At 40.9% G+C, this 14499-nt stretch overlaps 1 protein-coding gene and 1 long non-coding RNA gene across 13 annotated transcripts in view; one reads left to right on the plus strand and one right to left on the minus strand.

Moving 5' to 3' along the window:
* Nucleotides 1-2553: 2553 nt before the first annotated feature.
* LOC147363270 (uncharacterized) lies at nt 2554-5228 on the minus strand. The gene is made up of 2 exons (XR_015135932.1): nt 5116-5228; nt 2554-2962 (listed from the first exon to the last, which is right to left on the minus strand). It is a non-coding gene; the product is annotated as an uncharacterized LOC147363270 (long non-coding RNA).
* Nucleotides 5229-5409: 181 nt separating this feature from the next.
* The window catches only part of FANCL (FA complementation group L), a 94595-nt gene continuing 85505 nt past the window's right edge, over nt 5410-14499 (plus strand). For 10 of the 12 annotated variants that reach the window (XR_015135931.1, XM_086323773.1, XM_086323776.1 and 7 more), the window contains exon 1: nt 5419-5558. Coding sequence is in view for 9 of the 12 variants with exons in the window: in XM_086323765.1 (XP_086179891.1) it covers nt 5463-5558 (96 nt within the window). In the remaining 3 variants the exon portion in view is untranslated. Of the gene's footprint in view, nt 5559-14499 lie in introns of all 12 variants that reach the window. The other 2 variants (XM_086323772.1, XM_086323775.1) reach the window with 1 other exon arrangement.

Here is a 14499-nt window from a genome sequence, read left to right on the forward strand (position 1 = left end):
ATTATATTCTTTGCAGCCAAAGATGGAGAAGCCCTATACAGTCAGCAAAAACAAGACCAGGAGCTGACTGTGGCTCAGATCATGAACTCCTTATTGCCAAATTCAGACTTAAATTGAAGAAAGTAGGGAAAACCAGTAGACCATTCAGGTATGACCTAAATGAAATTCCTTATGATTATACAGTGGAAGTGAGAAATAGATTTAAGGGACTAGATCTGATAGACAGAATGCCTGATGAACTATGGATGGAGGTTCTTGACATTGTACAGGAGACAGGAATCAAGACCATCCCTGTGGAAAAGAAATGCAAAATAGCAAAATGGCTCTCTGGGGAGGCCTTACAAATAGCTGTGAAAAGAAGAGAAGAGAAAAGCAAAGGAGAAAAGGAAAGATACATGCATCTGAATGAAGAGCTCCAAAGAATAGCAAGGAGACATAAGAAAGCCTTCCTCAGTGATCAATGCAAACAAATAGAGGAAAGCAACAGAATGGGAAAGACTAGAGATCTCTTCAAGAAAATTAGAGATACCAAGGGAACATTTCATGCAAAGGTGGGCTCGATAAAGGACAGAAATGGTATGGACCTAACAGAAGCAGAAGATATTAAGAAGAGGTGGCAAGAATACACAGAAGAACTGTACAAAAAAGATCTTCATGACCAAGATAATCACGATGGTGTGATCACTGACCTAGAGCCAGACATCCTGGAATGTGAAGTCAAATGGGCCCTAGAAAGCATCACTACGAACAAAGCTAGTGGAGGTGATGGAATTCCAGTTGAGCTATTTCAAATTCTGGAAGATGATCCTGTAAAAGTGCTGCACTCAATATGCCAGCAAATTTGGAAAACTCAGCAGTGGCCACAGGCCTGGAAAAGGTCAGTTTTCATTCCAGTCCCAAAGAAAGGCAATGCCAAAGAATGCTCAAACTACCGCACAAATGCACTCATCTCACACGCTAGTAAAGTAATGCTCAAAATTCTCCAAGCCAGGCTTCAGCAATATGTGAACTTCCAGACGTTCAAGCTGGTTTTAGAGAAGGCAGAGGAACCGGAGACCAAATTGCCAACATCTGCTGGATCATGGAAAAAGGAATCGAGTTCCAGAAAAACATCTACTTCTGCTTTATTGACTATGCCAAAGCCTTTGACTGTGTGGATCACAATAAACTGTGGAAAATTCTGAAAGAGATGGGAATACCAGACCACCTGACCTGCCTCTTGAGAAACCTATATGCAGGTCAGGAAGCAACAGTTAGAACTGGACATGGAACAACAGACTGGTTCCAAATAGGAAAAGGAGCACATCAAGGCTGTATATTGTCACCCTGCTTATTTAACTTATATGCAGAGTACATCATGAGAAACGCTGGGCTGGAGGAAGCACAAGCTGGAATCAAGATTGCTGGGAGAAATATCAATAACCTCAGACAGGCAGATGATACCACCCTTATGGCAGAAAGTGAAGAAGAACTAAAAAGCCTCTTGAAAGTGAAAGAGGAGAGCGAAAAAGTTGGCTTAAAGCTCAACATTCAGAAAACGAAGATCATGGCATCTGGTCACATCACTTCATGGGAAATAGATGGGGAAACAGTGGAAACAGTGTCAGACTTTATTTTTTGGGGCTCCAAAATCACTGCAGATGGTGATTGCAGCCATGAAATTAAAAGATGCTTACTCCTTGGAAGGAAAGTTATGACCAACCTAGATAGCATATTCAAAAGCAGAGACATTACTTTGCCAACAAATGTCTGTCTAGGCAAGGCTATGGTTTTTACAGTGGTCATGTATGGATGTGAAAGTTGGACTGTGAAGAAAGCTGAGCGCCGGAGAATTGATGCTTTTGAACTGTGGTGTTGGAGAAGACTCTTAAGAGTCCTTTGGACTGCAGGGAGATCCTATTCAGTGCATTGTAAAGGAGATCAGTCCTGGGTGTTCTTTGGAAGGACTGATGCAAAAGCTGAAACTCCAATACTTTGGCCACCTTATGCTAAGAGTTGACTCATTGGAAAATACCCTGATGCTGGGAGGGATTGGGGGCAGGAGGAGAAGGGGACAACAGAGGATGAGATGGCTGGATGGCATCACTGACTCGATGGACATGAATTTGGCTGAACTCTGGGAATTGGTGATGGACAGGGAGGGCTGGCGTGCTGCGATTCATGGTGTTGCAATGACTCAGACAAGACTGAGCTACTGAACTGACCTGACCTGAACTTAATAAATAAAATATAATAACTTAGGACAGTACATTTTCTGGACTTCATTTCTCTAATCTGTGAAATGAGGGTGCTGTAGTATAAACTCTCCAAGGCTGCTTTAATGGAAAAACTTTAGTTTCTAATGAACCTGTTGGACAAAATGTTCTTAGGATATTTTCTCACATATGAGGATTGTAGGTAGAAAATGTTATGATTATATTCAGAAGAAATATAGTATTTTTGTAAATCCATTATCAACTATCAAAATTAAATTCCTGAAACCCCACAGCTAGCATGAGTCATTAACAACTTTAGATTAACTTCCTCTGAGTTTCATGATGGGCAGTGCATCTGTGCTGATTTAATAGAAATTTTATTGAATCTAAAATTTAGAACACTGGAATTTAATCATTATACAAGTCACTAAGTTACTATATTAAACAACTTATTTAATATCATTAAATCTCAGTTTACTCTTATACAAAACAGACACTATGATGCTGAAGCTGAAACTCCAGTACTTTGGCCACCTCATGCCAAGAGTTGACTCATTGGAAAAGACTCTGATGCTGGGAGGGATTGGGGGCAGGAGGAGAAGGGGACGACAGAGGATGAGATGGCTGGATGGCATCACTGACTCGATGGACGTGGGTCTGGGTGAACTCCGGGAGTTGGTGATGGACAGGAAGGCCTGGCGTGCTGTGATTCATGGGGTCGCAAAGAGTCGGACACAACTGAGCGACTGAACTGAACTGAAAGAACACTATCACAAAATATGAATATATATGAAAGTCCTTTACACATGCTAGTTTTAGTATAATTTAAATAAATCAGATAAAGTCTATACTATTGCTATGCAGCACTATTATGATTATTATGATATAATAAATGGAAACCAACTTAAATATCTTGTGAAAAGTTCCTTAATTCTTCTGAATTGTCACAAGACTTATTTGTAATCTGCCTATAGGACTGCTGCTGTTGCTGCTGCTGCTGCTAAGTCACTTCAGTCGTGTCTGACTGTGGGACCGCATAGATGGCAGCCCACAGGGCTCCCCCGTCCCTGGGATTCTCCAGGTAAGAACACTGGAGTGGGTTGCCATTTCCTTCTCCAATTCGTGAAAGTGAAAAGTGAAAGTCAAGTCGCTCAATCGTGTCTGACTCCTAGTAACCCCATGGACTGCAGCCTACCAGGCGCCTCTGTCCATGGGATTTTCCAGGCAAGATTACTGGAGTGGGTTGCCATTGCCTTCTCCGGCATATAGAACTGCTGGATATTAATTAACATTCTAGTAAATAGTTAATGAACACCAACAATGTACCAAGAAATATAGCAAGTGATTAGTGAAAGCAATAATTTTCATCAATTAAGAAAAGGTTTCTAAAAAGAGGTAGCAGTTCAGAAAGCCTTGAAGGAAGGGGCGAAGTTCCATGGGGAACTGATAGTGGGGGTGGTGGACAAGTTTGAAATACTGGAAACAGCCAATTAAAAAAAAAATTATTTATTTACTTATTTGGCTGCTCTGGGCCTTAGTTGAAGCATGTGGGATCTAGCTCCCTGATCAGAAATCCGGATTGAACCTAACCCTAACCCTGCAATGGGAGGGAGTAGTCTCAGCCACTGGACCATCAGGGAAATCCTTGGTAACAGCAAGTGTTTTAACTCATAAGTCCTTGAAGGCAGTGTCTATACGTGTTTATAATCTTTGTGTTGGTCCTACTGTTTTAACAACCTTCACTTTATGCCCCTCACAAAACTTGTAGCCTGTCATCTTTAATAAACGAATTGCATAACTTGAGTGGAGGCATGCCACGCCTCTGGGGAGATTGTCTAACTTTAGCCTTTGCAACATAGTACCTTGAGGGCTTGTTGTAACACAGATGATTGGGCGTCACTCTCAGAGTTTGGGACTCCCTAGGTCTGAGACAGGAGAAGGCAATGGCACCCCACTCCAGTACTCTAGCCTGGAAAATCCCATTGGATGGAGGAGCCTGGTAGGCTGCAGTCCATGGGGTCGAGAAGAGTCGGACATGACTGAGCGACTTCACTTTCACTTTTCATTTTCATGCATTGGAGAAGGAAATGGCAACCCACTCCAGTGTTCTTGCCCGGAGAATCCCAAGGATGGTGGAGCCTGGTGGGCTGCCATCTATGGGCTCGCACAGAGTCGGACATGACTGAAGCGACTTAGCAGCAGCAGCAACAGGTCTGAGACAGAGGGGTGAGAATTTGCCTTTCTGTAAAGGTGATGTAAAATTTCCCAGGTTATGCGAATGGATCCAGGATCTTTGGAAAGCCACTGCTTTAGAGTAATTTATATTTACATTGCTAACATTCTTGTTTTTCTCTAAGCATCCAGAAAACTTATAATTCTTGTCAAACTAAGAGTCTTGAAAAAGTGTCATCCGATTTTGAGGGCAATCAAAACGTTTGGGTGTGAATCTTACTCATTTTTGCACAACCTGTAGCCTACTGCAATGACGTTTGGCAAATACAAGGGTTCAAAAATACAATATTGAATATGAATTGACTGAATATTGATTGCATTGATTGCAATATTGAATATTGCATTGAATATTGATTGAAATCAAATGTGCAGTAAACATTAAGTTCCTTAATTAATCACCCCTTAGTACAAAAAAAAAAAAAAAAAAGGAATGGATAAGTACCATTCCTGAGTTAGAAATATGTATACCAGAATCCTTGCCTGGAGAATCCCAGGGACAGAGAAGCCTGGCTGGCCACAGTCCATAGGGTCACATAATCTTTGTGTTGGTCCTACTTAAGTGGCACGACTTAAGTGGCTTAGCATGGCACATAGAAAGGGTTGTTAAAGAAAAATTAAATTCGGTTCCTCAAGTCCATTAGCAATTTCCCCTCCTGTTTTGCCTTAGATATTCGCAAGTGTAACGCACCAGGAGCCTGGTGTTGAGCCTTGAGTCTGTATTAATATAAACATCCAACACGGTTCTTGGGACAATCAAAGCTAGTATGATCAGGTTCGGTCAGGTTCAGAAAACAATCTTTCCTCCTGCCTCCCATTGGGTTCAATGCTGCCTCCTGCTGAGCCGAATTTACTCTGGCTGGAGCTGAGCCCAGGCATCCCGACTACCACCGGACCCTGATTTTTGCGCAGGGAAAGCTCGAGACTTCCCGCCAAACGCGCGGATGTACGTCTCTCGGAGCCCAAGGCGCAGGCAAGACTGCGCATGTGCGGGACCAGCGGCCGCCAGTACCCCAACGTTGCCACGGACCGCGAGCTATGGCGGAGACGGAAGCAACCCTGCTGCGCCAGTTTCCGCTCTTTCTGCCCCAGAACCGGTCGAAAACCGTGTATGAAGGCTTCATTTCGGCTCAGGTATTCGCCCGGCTGATGCTCTTTCGTTCGGAGAGCTTTCCTTCGGCGGCGCAGCCCGGGCGGTGGAAGTCTGTGACCTGAAGGGTTAGGGGAATCGGACTTGCGGTTTTTGAGAAGGGTGGCCCGCGAGGGCTCCTCGGAGAGTAGAAGTTTGAGAATTGTGGGCTGTTGCTGGAAATCCGTTCCTCGCCGCCGTTTGCACTCCTGGGCCGGGGTAATCGCCTACAGGAGACGCCAAGAGGTCCGCGCGCGCAGGGAGAGTGGAGCGTTGGGGGCGGGGGGGAAACCGGCTGCGGGCCACGCCCCCTCGTCCCCGCCCCTCTCTGCCCGGCTCCTAAGTTAGCGTTGGTCGCACGTTTCACGTTTTGAAAAAATTGGTCAGTTTTTGCTTGCCGCGATAGTTAACATTCGCCCAGCCCCGCGAAGGTTGGAGGCCATTCAGAGGGGTGTCTGCGCTCTCTCATTGTATTGGTATTTCCTGCAGAAAGAACATTTTTGGGGAGAACCTCATTTTAGCTCTCTGCCAAATCCAGTGTACCAGAGCACATCCAGTTGTGGTATTTTGTAGGAACTCATGCCAACCGCGGAGAAGGCAATGCACCCCACTCCAGTACTCTTGCCTGGAAAATCCCATGGACGGAGGAGCCTGGTAGGCTGCAGTCCATGGGGTCTAGAAGTCAGACCCGACTGAGCGACTTCACTTTCACTTTTCACTTTCATGCATTGGAGAAGGAAATGGCAACCCACTCCAGTGTTCTTGCCTGGAGAATCCCAGGGATGGGGAAGCCTGCTGGGCTGCCGTCTATGGGGTCGCACAGAGTCGGACACGACTAAAGCGACTTAGCAGCAGCAGCAGCAGCATGACAACCGAATTACCTTTGCCGATTCCAGGTGGCCTCTCTTGTAGAGTTTATTACACATAGTAAACACGTGTAGGGCTTTGAAGTTTACAAAGCGCTTTCCAGCTACAATACCTCGCCTAATCCTCAGTCTTTTGAAGCAGAAAAAAAAATTTTTTTTTCTCGTTTTATTGTTGAGTAAATCACGGCATGGGGAATTGGGGGGGATTAAGTTACTTGTCCTTGATTGCAACAGACTCCTTTAAACTCAGTATATCTAATGCCACTCGTAGGTTTTCCTCCTCTACTAAGCTACCTTAGGTTAGAATTCTGAGTATCGACTTTGCTTTCTGGACAAATTGGCCCTCTCCCCAACTAGCGCACGTATTTTTTTGAGGATAGGGGCCATGTTCTAGCAATTACCACATGTTTCGAAGTTTCCTCAAAACACAATCAAGAATATTGAGTGAATTATTTAAATTCACATGCTAAATGAAGATTTTACCTATTCCTAAGAATATTAGCTGTAGTTCAGTTCAGTCGCTCAGTCGTGTCCGACTCTTTGCGACCCCAAGATTAAGAAAAGATTATAGACCACACACTTGAACTTCATTTGTTTTCAAATTCATTGTGACCATCACAGAAAGTAGTTTTCATCACGAAAGGTTAAATTTCGTTGTTACTTCTGGAATAAAGTTAATCCACCTTTTCCTTCCCCAGTTGGAAGTATTGGTCTTGAATTACCGAGTTGAAAACTTTCACAACATTTAGAAAAGTTGAAGAGATATTGCTTGTATCTGCTGAAGCTTCTTAGAAAACATGTAGCCATCAGTAGTCAGATTAGATGAAATTTTATTAGGATCCTTGCTTATAGCTACAATTTTCATTTTACTTGGCTTAAGCAGCTTGTTGAACTCCTAACCTGAAGATCTTATTTAACATTGTTTTGGTGAAGCACGGTTTTTCTAAAAATGTTTGTCTTGTGTATAATTTCAAATTTACAGAAAAATAGCAAGGATGTAGGAAAAATTTGTGTATACATGTGAGGAGATTCACTATTTTCTATTTGTGTCATTTGATTTATTCTGAGTCTGTGTATGTGGGTGGGTGTGTACACACATTATTTCCCTGAACAGTTTGAGATTAAGTTGCGGACACAGTGCTCCTGTATTCCTAAATACTTAAGTGTGTATTTCATGACAAGGACACACCCATAACATAGCCTCAGTACCATTATCAAAATCAGGAAATTTTATCATCATATAATACCATTATCTAATCTGGAGTCCAAATTCAGATTTTTTTTACTGTTGCCAGTTATGTTTTTTATACCCCTTCCCAGCCCCTAACCATCTGATGTAAAATGTCACATTATATTTAGTTGTCCTGTCTCTTTAATCTGGAGTAGTTCCTTAGTCTTCCTTTGTTTTCCATGAACTTGACATTTTTGGGGTACAGGCTGGTCATTAGGTAGAATGTCCCTCAATTTAGATTTGACTCTTTTCCTCATCGTTAAATTCAGGTTATGCAGTTCTGACACACATGCCACAGAAAGAATATCGTATCCTTTTTAGGGCGTGGGATGTCAGCAGGTCTCATTATTGATGATGTTATCTCTGATCACAGGTTTAAGGTGGCATCTGCCAGATTTTCCTCTTGTAATTATTAAGGACTTAGAGGAAGCTACTTTGAGACATCAAACTCTTTTCCCTCCCCACCACCTCCATTGTAGCAGCCATTGACTCTTGTTCCAGTCAGTTAATTGATGTTTCCCAATGATGATTTTCTTCTATATTTATTAATTGGCGTTCTGTGATAGAGTGACTTTCCCTTTACCATTTATTTATATCAGGCTTATGGATTTAAAAAGTAATTTATCTAATGGATTATAATCCTTTCTTTCCTATTTGATGTTTAAATTATTCCAGATTTGGCCAGTGAGAGAATATTTTTCTTGATGTGTTTTTAACAATCTGCATTTTCCCCTCATTACCGTTTTAAAGGTATCCTGTAGATGCTAACATGTATGTTTTATTTTTTAGAACTTAATTTTAATTTGTAGTTCCCCTGCACCTGGGAGTTATTTAATAGAAGATCTAAAATTTTTCTCATGGAATTTTTTTTTTCATTTTAATTTGCTATTTCTGGTTTTATTGCATTGTGAATAAACAGTGATGATTGTAAAAATAAGATTTTATTTATTTGTGGGTGATCTGTGTGTGATTAAAAGGTGTTTTCTCTGTTATCAGATTCTTTATCTACCCTTGAGTAAGCTTTGGTAGTTTGTTTCCTTTGAAGATTTTCATCTAGATTTTTGAATTTATTGGTTTAAAAGTTTATGATATTTTCTTATTATCCTTTTAATGGCTTTGGGATCTGTAATGATGCTCCCTATTTTGGTTGCCTTTTGCTGTATATGACTGTTCCACACCTTAGTGCTTTAAAATAACAGACATTAAATTATCTCACCTTTTCTGTGGATAAGGAATTTTTGTGGATCAATGACTCAGCTGGATGACAGAGAAGGCTATGGCACCCTACTCCAGTACTCTTGCCTGGAAAATCCCATGGACGGAGGAGCCTGGTAGGCTGCGGTCCATGGGGTCTCGAAGAGTCAGACACGACTGAGCTACCTCACTTTCACTTTTCACTTTCATTCATTGGAGAAGGAAATGGCACCCCACTCCAGTGTTCTTGCCTGGAGAATCCTAGGGGTGGGGGAGCCTAGTGGGCTGCCATCTACGGGGTTGCACAGAGTTGGACATGGCTGAAGTGACTTAGCAGCAGCAGCAGCTGGATGATCTTGGATCAGTGTTTCTCCTGAGATTGCAGTGAGGATGTTGGCCAGGATGTCTGTTATCTAAAAACTTGACTAGAGCTAGAAAATTTTGCTGCCAAGTTTGTTTATTCACACAGCTATAGATTCAGTTCAGTTCAGTGCAGTCGCTCAGTCGTGTCCGACTCTTTGCGACTCCATGAATCGTAGCATGCCAGGCCTCCCTGTCCATCACCAACTCCCGGAGTTCACCCACACTCATGTCCATCCAGTCAGTGATGCCATGCAGCCATCTCATCCTCTGTCATCCCCTTTTCCTCCTGCCTCCAATCCCTCCCAGCATCAGAGTTTTTTCCAATGAGCCAACTCTTTGCATGAAGTGGCCAAAATATTGGAGTTTCAGCTTTAGCATCATTCCTTCCAAAGAACACGAGGACTGATCTCCTTCAGAATGGACTGGTTGGATCTCCTTGCAGTCCAAGGGACTCTCAAGTCTTCTTTAGCACCATAATTCAAAAGCATCAATTCTTCGGCGCTCAGCTTTCTTCACAGTCCAACTTTCACATCCATACATGTGGATGTATGAAAAAACCATAGCCTTGACTAGTTATAGATTAGAGGCCTCAGTTTTTTACTGCTATTGATAGAGGCCTCAGTTCCTCACATGTGGACCTCTCATAGTGTTGTTTGACTGTCATCACAACAGGGCAGCTGTCTTCCCCCTGAGTGACTGATAGAGAAGTTAAGCAGAAAGCTGCACCTTGCTTTTTCTCTCCCAGCCTCTAAAGTTACACATTTATTTCTGTTTTATTCTGTTTGTTAGAAGCAAGGTCTCAAATCTGATTCATATTAAAAGGAGATGAGGCACCAATGCTTTAAGGTAGAAGTGGCAAAGAAATTATGAATATACTATATAGATAGCTCTCATGTCCATTCCTGATATTGGTATTTTGTGTGTGTCTCTCTTCTTTTTCCTGATGGATTTGGATATCTGTAAGTCTTACTGATTTCTTCAGAGAACCTTCTTTGATTTTTTATTTTTCTCTGATATTTTCTGTTTCTGTTTCGTTGATTCCTGATCTTAAATTTCCTAATTTGTTTAGGTGGAAGATTAGGTCTTTGATAATGAGACCTTTTTCTTTTGTAGTGTAGATACAATATTATTTATATAATATGAATTCTGTTAAATTTAATAATAATTGGATCGCACTTTATGGTGTAGAATATGGTTTATTTTGGTAAATATTCTGTGTATACTTGGAAAGATGTATATTATGCTGCTGTTGGGTAGAGTGTTCTATAAATGTCAGGTCAGATTGGTTCATAATGCTATTCAAGTTTTGTATATCCTTACTGAGTTTCTGTAGTTGCTCAGTTAATAAAAGAGGGCATTGAAATTTCCAACTGCATTCAGTTTGTTTAGTTGCTCAGTCTTGTCCAACTCTTTGCAACCCATGAAGCACAGCACGCCAGGTCTCCCTGTCCATCAGCAGCTCCCTGAATTTACCCAAACTCATGTCCATCGAGTTGGTGATGCCATCCAGCCATCTCATCCTCTGTCATCCCCTTCTCCTCCTGCCCTCAATCCTTCCCAGCATCAGAGTCTTTTTAAATTACTCAGCTCTTCACATTAGGTGGCCAAAGGAGTTTAAGCTTCAACATCAGTCCTTCCAGTGAACACCCAGGACTGATCTCCTTTAGGATGGACTGGTTGGATCTCCTTGCAGTGCAGGGGACTCTCAAGAGTCGTCTCCAACACCACAGTTCAAAAGCATCAGTTCCTTGGCCCTCAGCTTGCTTTATAGAGCAACTCTCAAATCCATACATGACTACTGGAAAAACCATAGCCTTGACTAGATGGACCTTTGTTGACAAAGTGATGTCTCTGCTTTTTAATATGCTGTCTAGGTTGGTTCCTTCCAAGGAGTAGGCGTCTTTTAATTTCATGGCTGCAGTCACCATCTGCAGTGATCTTGGAGCTCCCCAAAATAAAGTCTGCCACTGTTTCCATTGTTTCCCCATCTATTTGCCATGAAGTGATGGCACTGAATGCTATGATCTTACTTTTCTGAATGTTGAGCTTTAAGCCAACTTTTTCATTCTCCTCTTTCACTTTTATCAAGAGGCCCTTTAGTTCTTCTTCACTTTCTGCCATAAGAGTGGTGTCATCTGCATATCTGAGGTTATTGATATTTCTCCTGACAATCTTGATTCCAGTTTGTGCTTCCTCCAGCTCAGCATTTCACATGATGTACTCTGTATATAAGTTAAATAAGCAGAATGACAATATATAGCCTTGACTTACTCCTTTTCCTGTTTGAAACAGTCTTTTGTTCCATGTCCACTTTTAGCTATTGCTTCTTGACCTGCATTCACATTTCTCAGGAGGCAGGTCAGATGATCTGGTATTCCCATCTCTTTCAGAATTTTCCACAGGTTCTTGTGATCCACACAGTCAAAGGCTTTGGCATAGTCAATAAAGCAAAAATAGATTTTTTCTGGAACTCTCTTGCTTCTTTGATGATCCAGCAGATGTTGGCAATTTGATCTCTGGTTCCTCTGCCTTTTCTAAAACCAACTTGAACATCTGGAAGTTCACATTTCGCGTACTGTTGAAGCCTGGCTTGGAGAATTTTGAGCATCACTTTACTAGCGTGTGAGATGAGTGCAATTGTGTGCTAGTTTGAGCATTCTTTGGCATTGCTCTTTGGGATTGGAATGAAAACTGACCTTTTCCAGTCCTGTGGCCACTGCTGAGTTTTCCAAATGTGCTAACATATTGAGTGAAGCCCTTTCACACAGTCATCTTTTAGGACTTGAAATAGCTCAACTGGAATTCCATCACCTCCACTAGCTTTGTTCATAGTGATGCTTTCTGAGGCCCACTTGACTTCACATTCTGGGATGTCTTGCTCTAGGTGAGTAATCACACAATGGTGATTATCTGGGTCATGAAAATCTTTTTTGTATAGTTCTTCTGTGTATTCTTGCCACCTCTTCTTAATATCTTCTGCTTCTGTTAGGTCCATACCATTTCTGTCTTTTATTGAGCCCATTTTTGCATGAAATGTTCCCTTGGTATCTCTAATTTTCTTAAAGAGATCTCTAGTCTTTCCCATTCTATTGTTTTCCTCTATTTCTTTGCATTGCTTGATGAGAAAGGCTTTTTTATCTCTCCTTGCTATTCTTTGGAACTCTGCATTCAAATGGGTATATCTTTCCTTTTCTCTTTTGCTTTTTGCTTCTCCTCTTTTCACAGCTATTTGTAAGTACTTCTCAGACAGCCATTTTGTTTTTTTGCATTTATTTTTTTGGGGGATGGTCTTGAGCCCTGTTTCCTGTACAATGTCACGAACCTATGTCCATAGTTCATCAGGTACTCTGTCTATTGGATCTAGTCCCTTAAATCTATTTCTCACTTCCTATTAGGGATTTGATTTAGCGCATACCTGAGTGGTCTAGTTGTTTTCCCTACTTTCTTCAATTTAAGTCTGAATTTGGCAATAAGCAGTTCATGATCTGAGCCACAGTCAGCTCCCGGTCTTGTTTTTGGTGACTGTATAAAGCTTCTGCATCTTTGGCTGCAAAGAATCTAATCAGTCTGATTTCGGTTTTGGCTATCTGGTGATGTCCACGTGTAGAGTCGTCTTTTGTGTTGTCCTTCCAATGAATATTTAGAACTGATTTCCTTTAGGATGGACTGGTTGGATATCCTTGCAGTCCAAGAGACTCTCAAGAGTCTTCTCCAAGACCATAGTTCAAAAGCATCAATTCTTCAGCCACCAGCTTTCTTTATAGTCCAATTCTCACATTCACACATGACTACTGGAAAAACCATAGCTTTGACTAGGTGGACCTTTGTCGGCAACGTAATGTCTCTGCTTTTTAATATGTTGTCTAGATTTGTCATAGGTTTTCTTCCAAGGAGCAGGTGTCTTTTAATTTCATGGCTGCAGTCACCAAGTGCAGTGATTTTGAAGCCCCCCAAAATAAAGTCTCTCACTGTTTCCAATGTTTCCCCATTTATTTGCCATGAAGGCTTCTCTGAGCTGATAATTTCTTAGACCTTTCTTGTCTTTGATGACTCTGACTCCTTTATGATTATGAAATGACCCTTTGAAGAATTCTAGTCAAGTTTATTGTAGGACACACTGCTCTACTAGGATTTGCCTTTTTTTTCTCGTGATTAGGCTTTATGGGTTTTTGAGAGAAACGTCGCGAAGTTTAGATACCATTTCATCACATCATATTAGGGGTACATATTGTCAACATGATTTATGACTGTTGATGTTGACTTTGATCACTTGGCTGAAGTTGTGTTTGTAGGTTTCTTTACTGGGAAGTCACTTTTTTTCCCACCCCTTCCCATACTGTATTCTTTGGAAGAAGTCACTAAGAGCAGCCCTTACACCTGTGGTGGATTCATGTTGATGTATGGCAAAACCAATATAATATTGTAAAATAATTAGCCTCCAATTAAAACAAATAAATTAAAAAGAAAAAAGAAAAAAAAAAGTGGGGAATTATACTGCCTCCCTTTTCAAGTGGAGTATCTATATACAGTTGACCCTTGAATAACGCAAAGCTTAAGTGTGCTAAACCTTGTGGGCTTGAAAATCCATCTGTGAAATCAGCCAAGTGCAGATTGTATAGTACTACAGTATGTAGTTACTGTAAAAAAAAAAAAAAAAATCTATGTATAAGTGGGCCTGAACAATTCAAACTCATGTTGTTCAAGAGTCAGTTGTAATTTATCTGGAATTCTTCTGTATGGGAGATTAATTTCTCCATTTCTTAATTCAATCATTTATATCAGTATGGACATACAGATATTTTATATTTTGAATTATATTCTAGCACTACATTATTTGTTGCTTAAGTTATTCCAGCTTTGGCACAATTAATTATGCTTTAAAGAGATTTTAAAAGATAAGAAAAAAGTCTTTTATATTTATCTATATATTTACTGTTTCTGATACTCTTTGTTCTATATCCAGATTTCCATCTTGTTTTATTTTGTCGTTATTGTTGTTCAGTCACTCAGTCATGTCCAAGTCCTTGCTACCAGTGGACTCATTTACTTTCTTCCTAAACTTGTTCCTTTAACATTTCTTATAGTGCCTGTCTGCTAGTGATGAATTCTTTAGCTGTTTTATGTCTCAAAAATTGTTTATTTGGCCTTTTGAAAGATACTTTCACTGGGTATAAAGTTCTAGGTTGACTTTTTGTTTTAGTGCTTTGGCAGTTTTGTTTCATTGTCTTGTTTTATTGTGTATGAGAAATCTGTACTTTTTATCTTTGATCCTCTGTAAGTATATTGTTTTTC

The sequence above is a fragment of the Bos grunniens genome, chromosome 11 (genome assembly GCF_055505025.1).
Source record: "Bos grunniens cultivar Pamir isolate PY7600 chromosome 11, Bosgru_T2T1.0, whole genome shotgun sequence".
Taxonomy (NCBI): domain Eukaryota; kingdom Metazoa; phylum Chordata; class Mammalia; order Artiodactyla; family Bovidae; genus Bos; species Bos grunniens.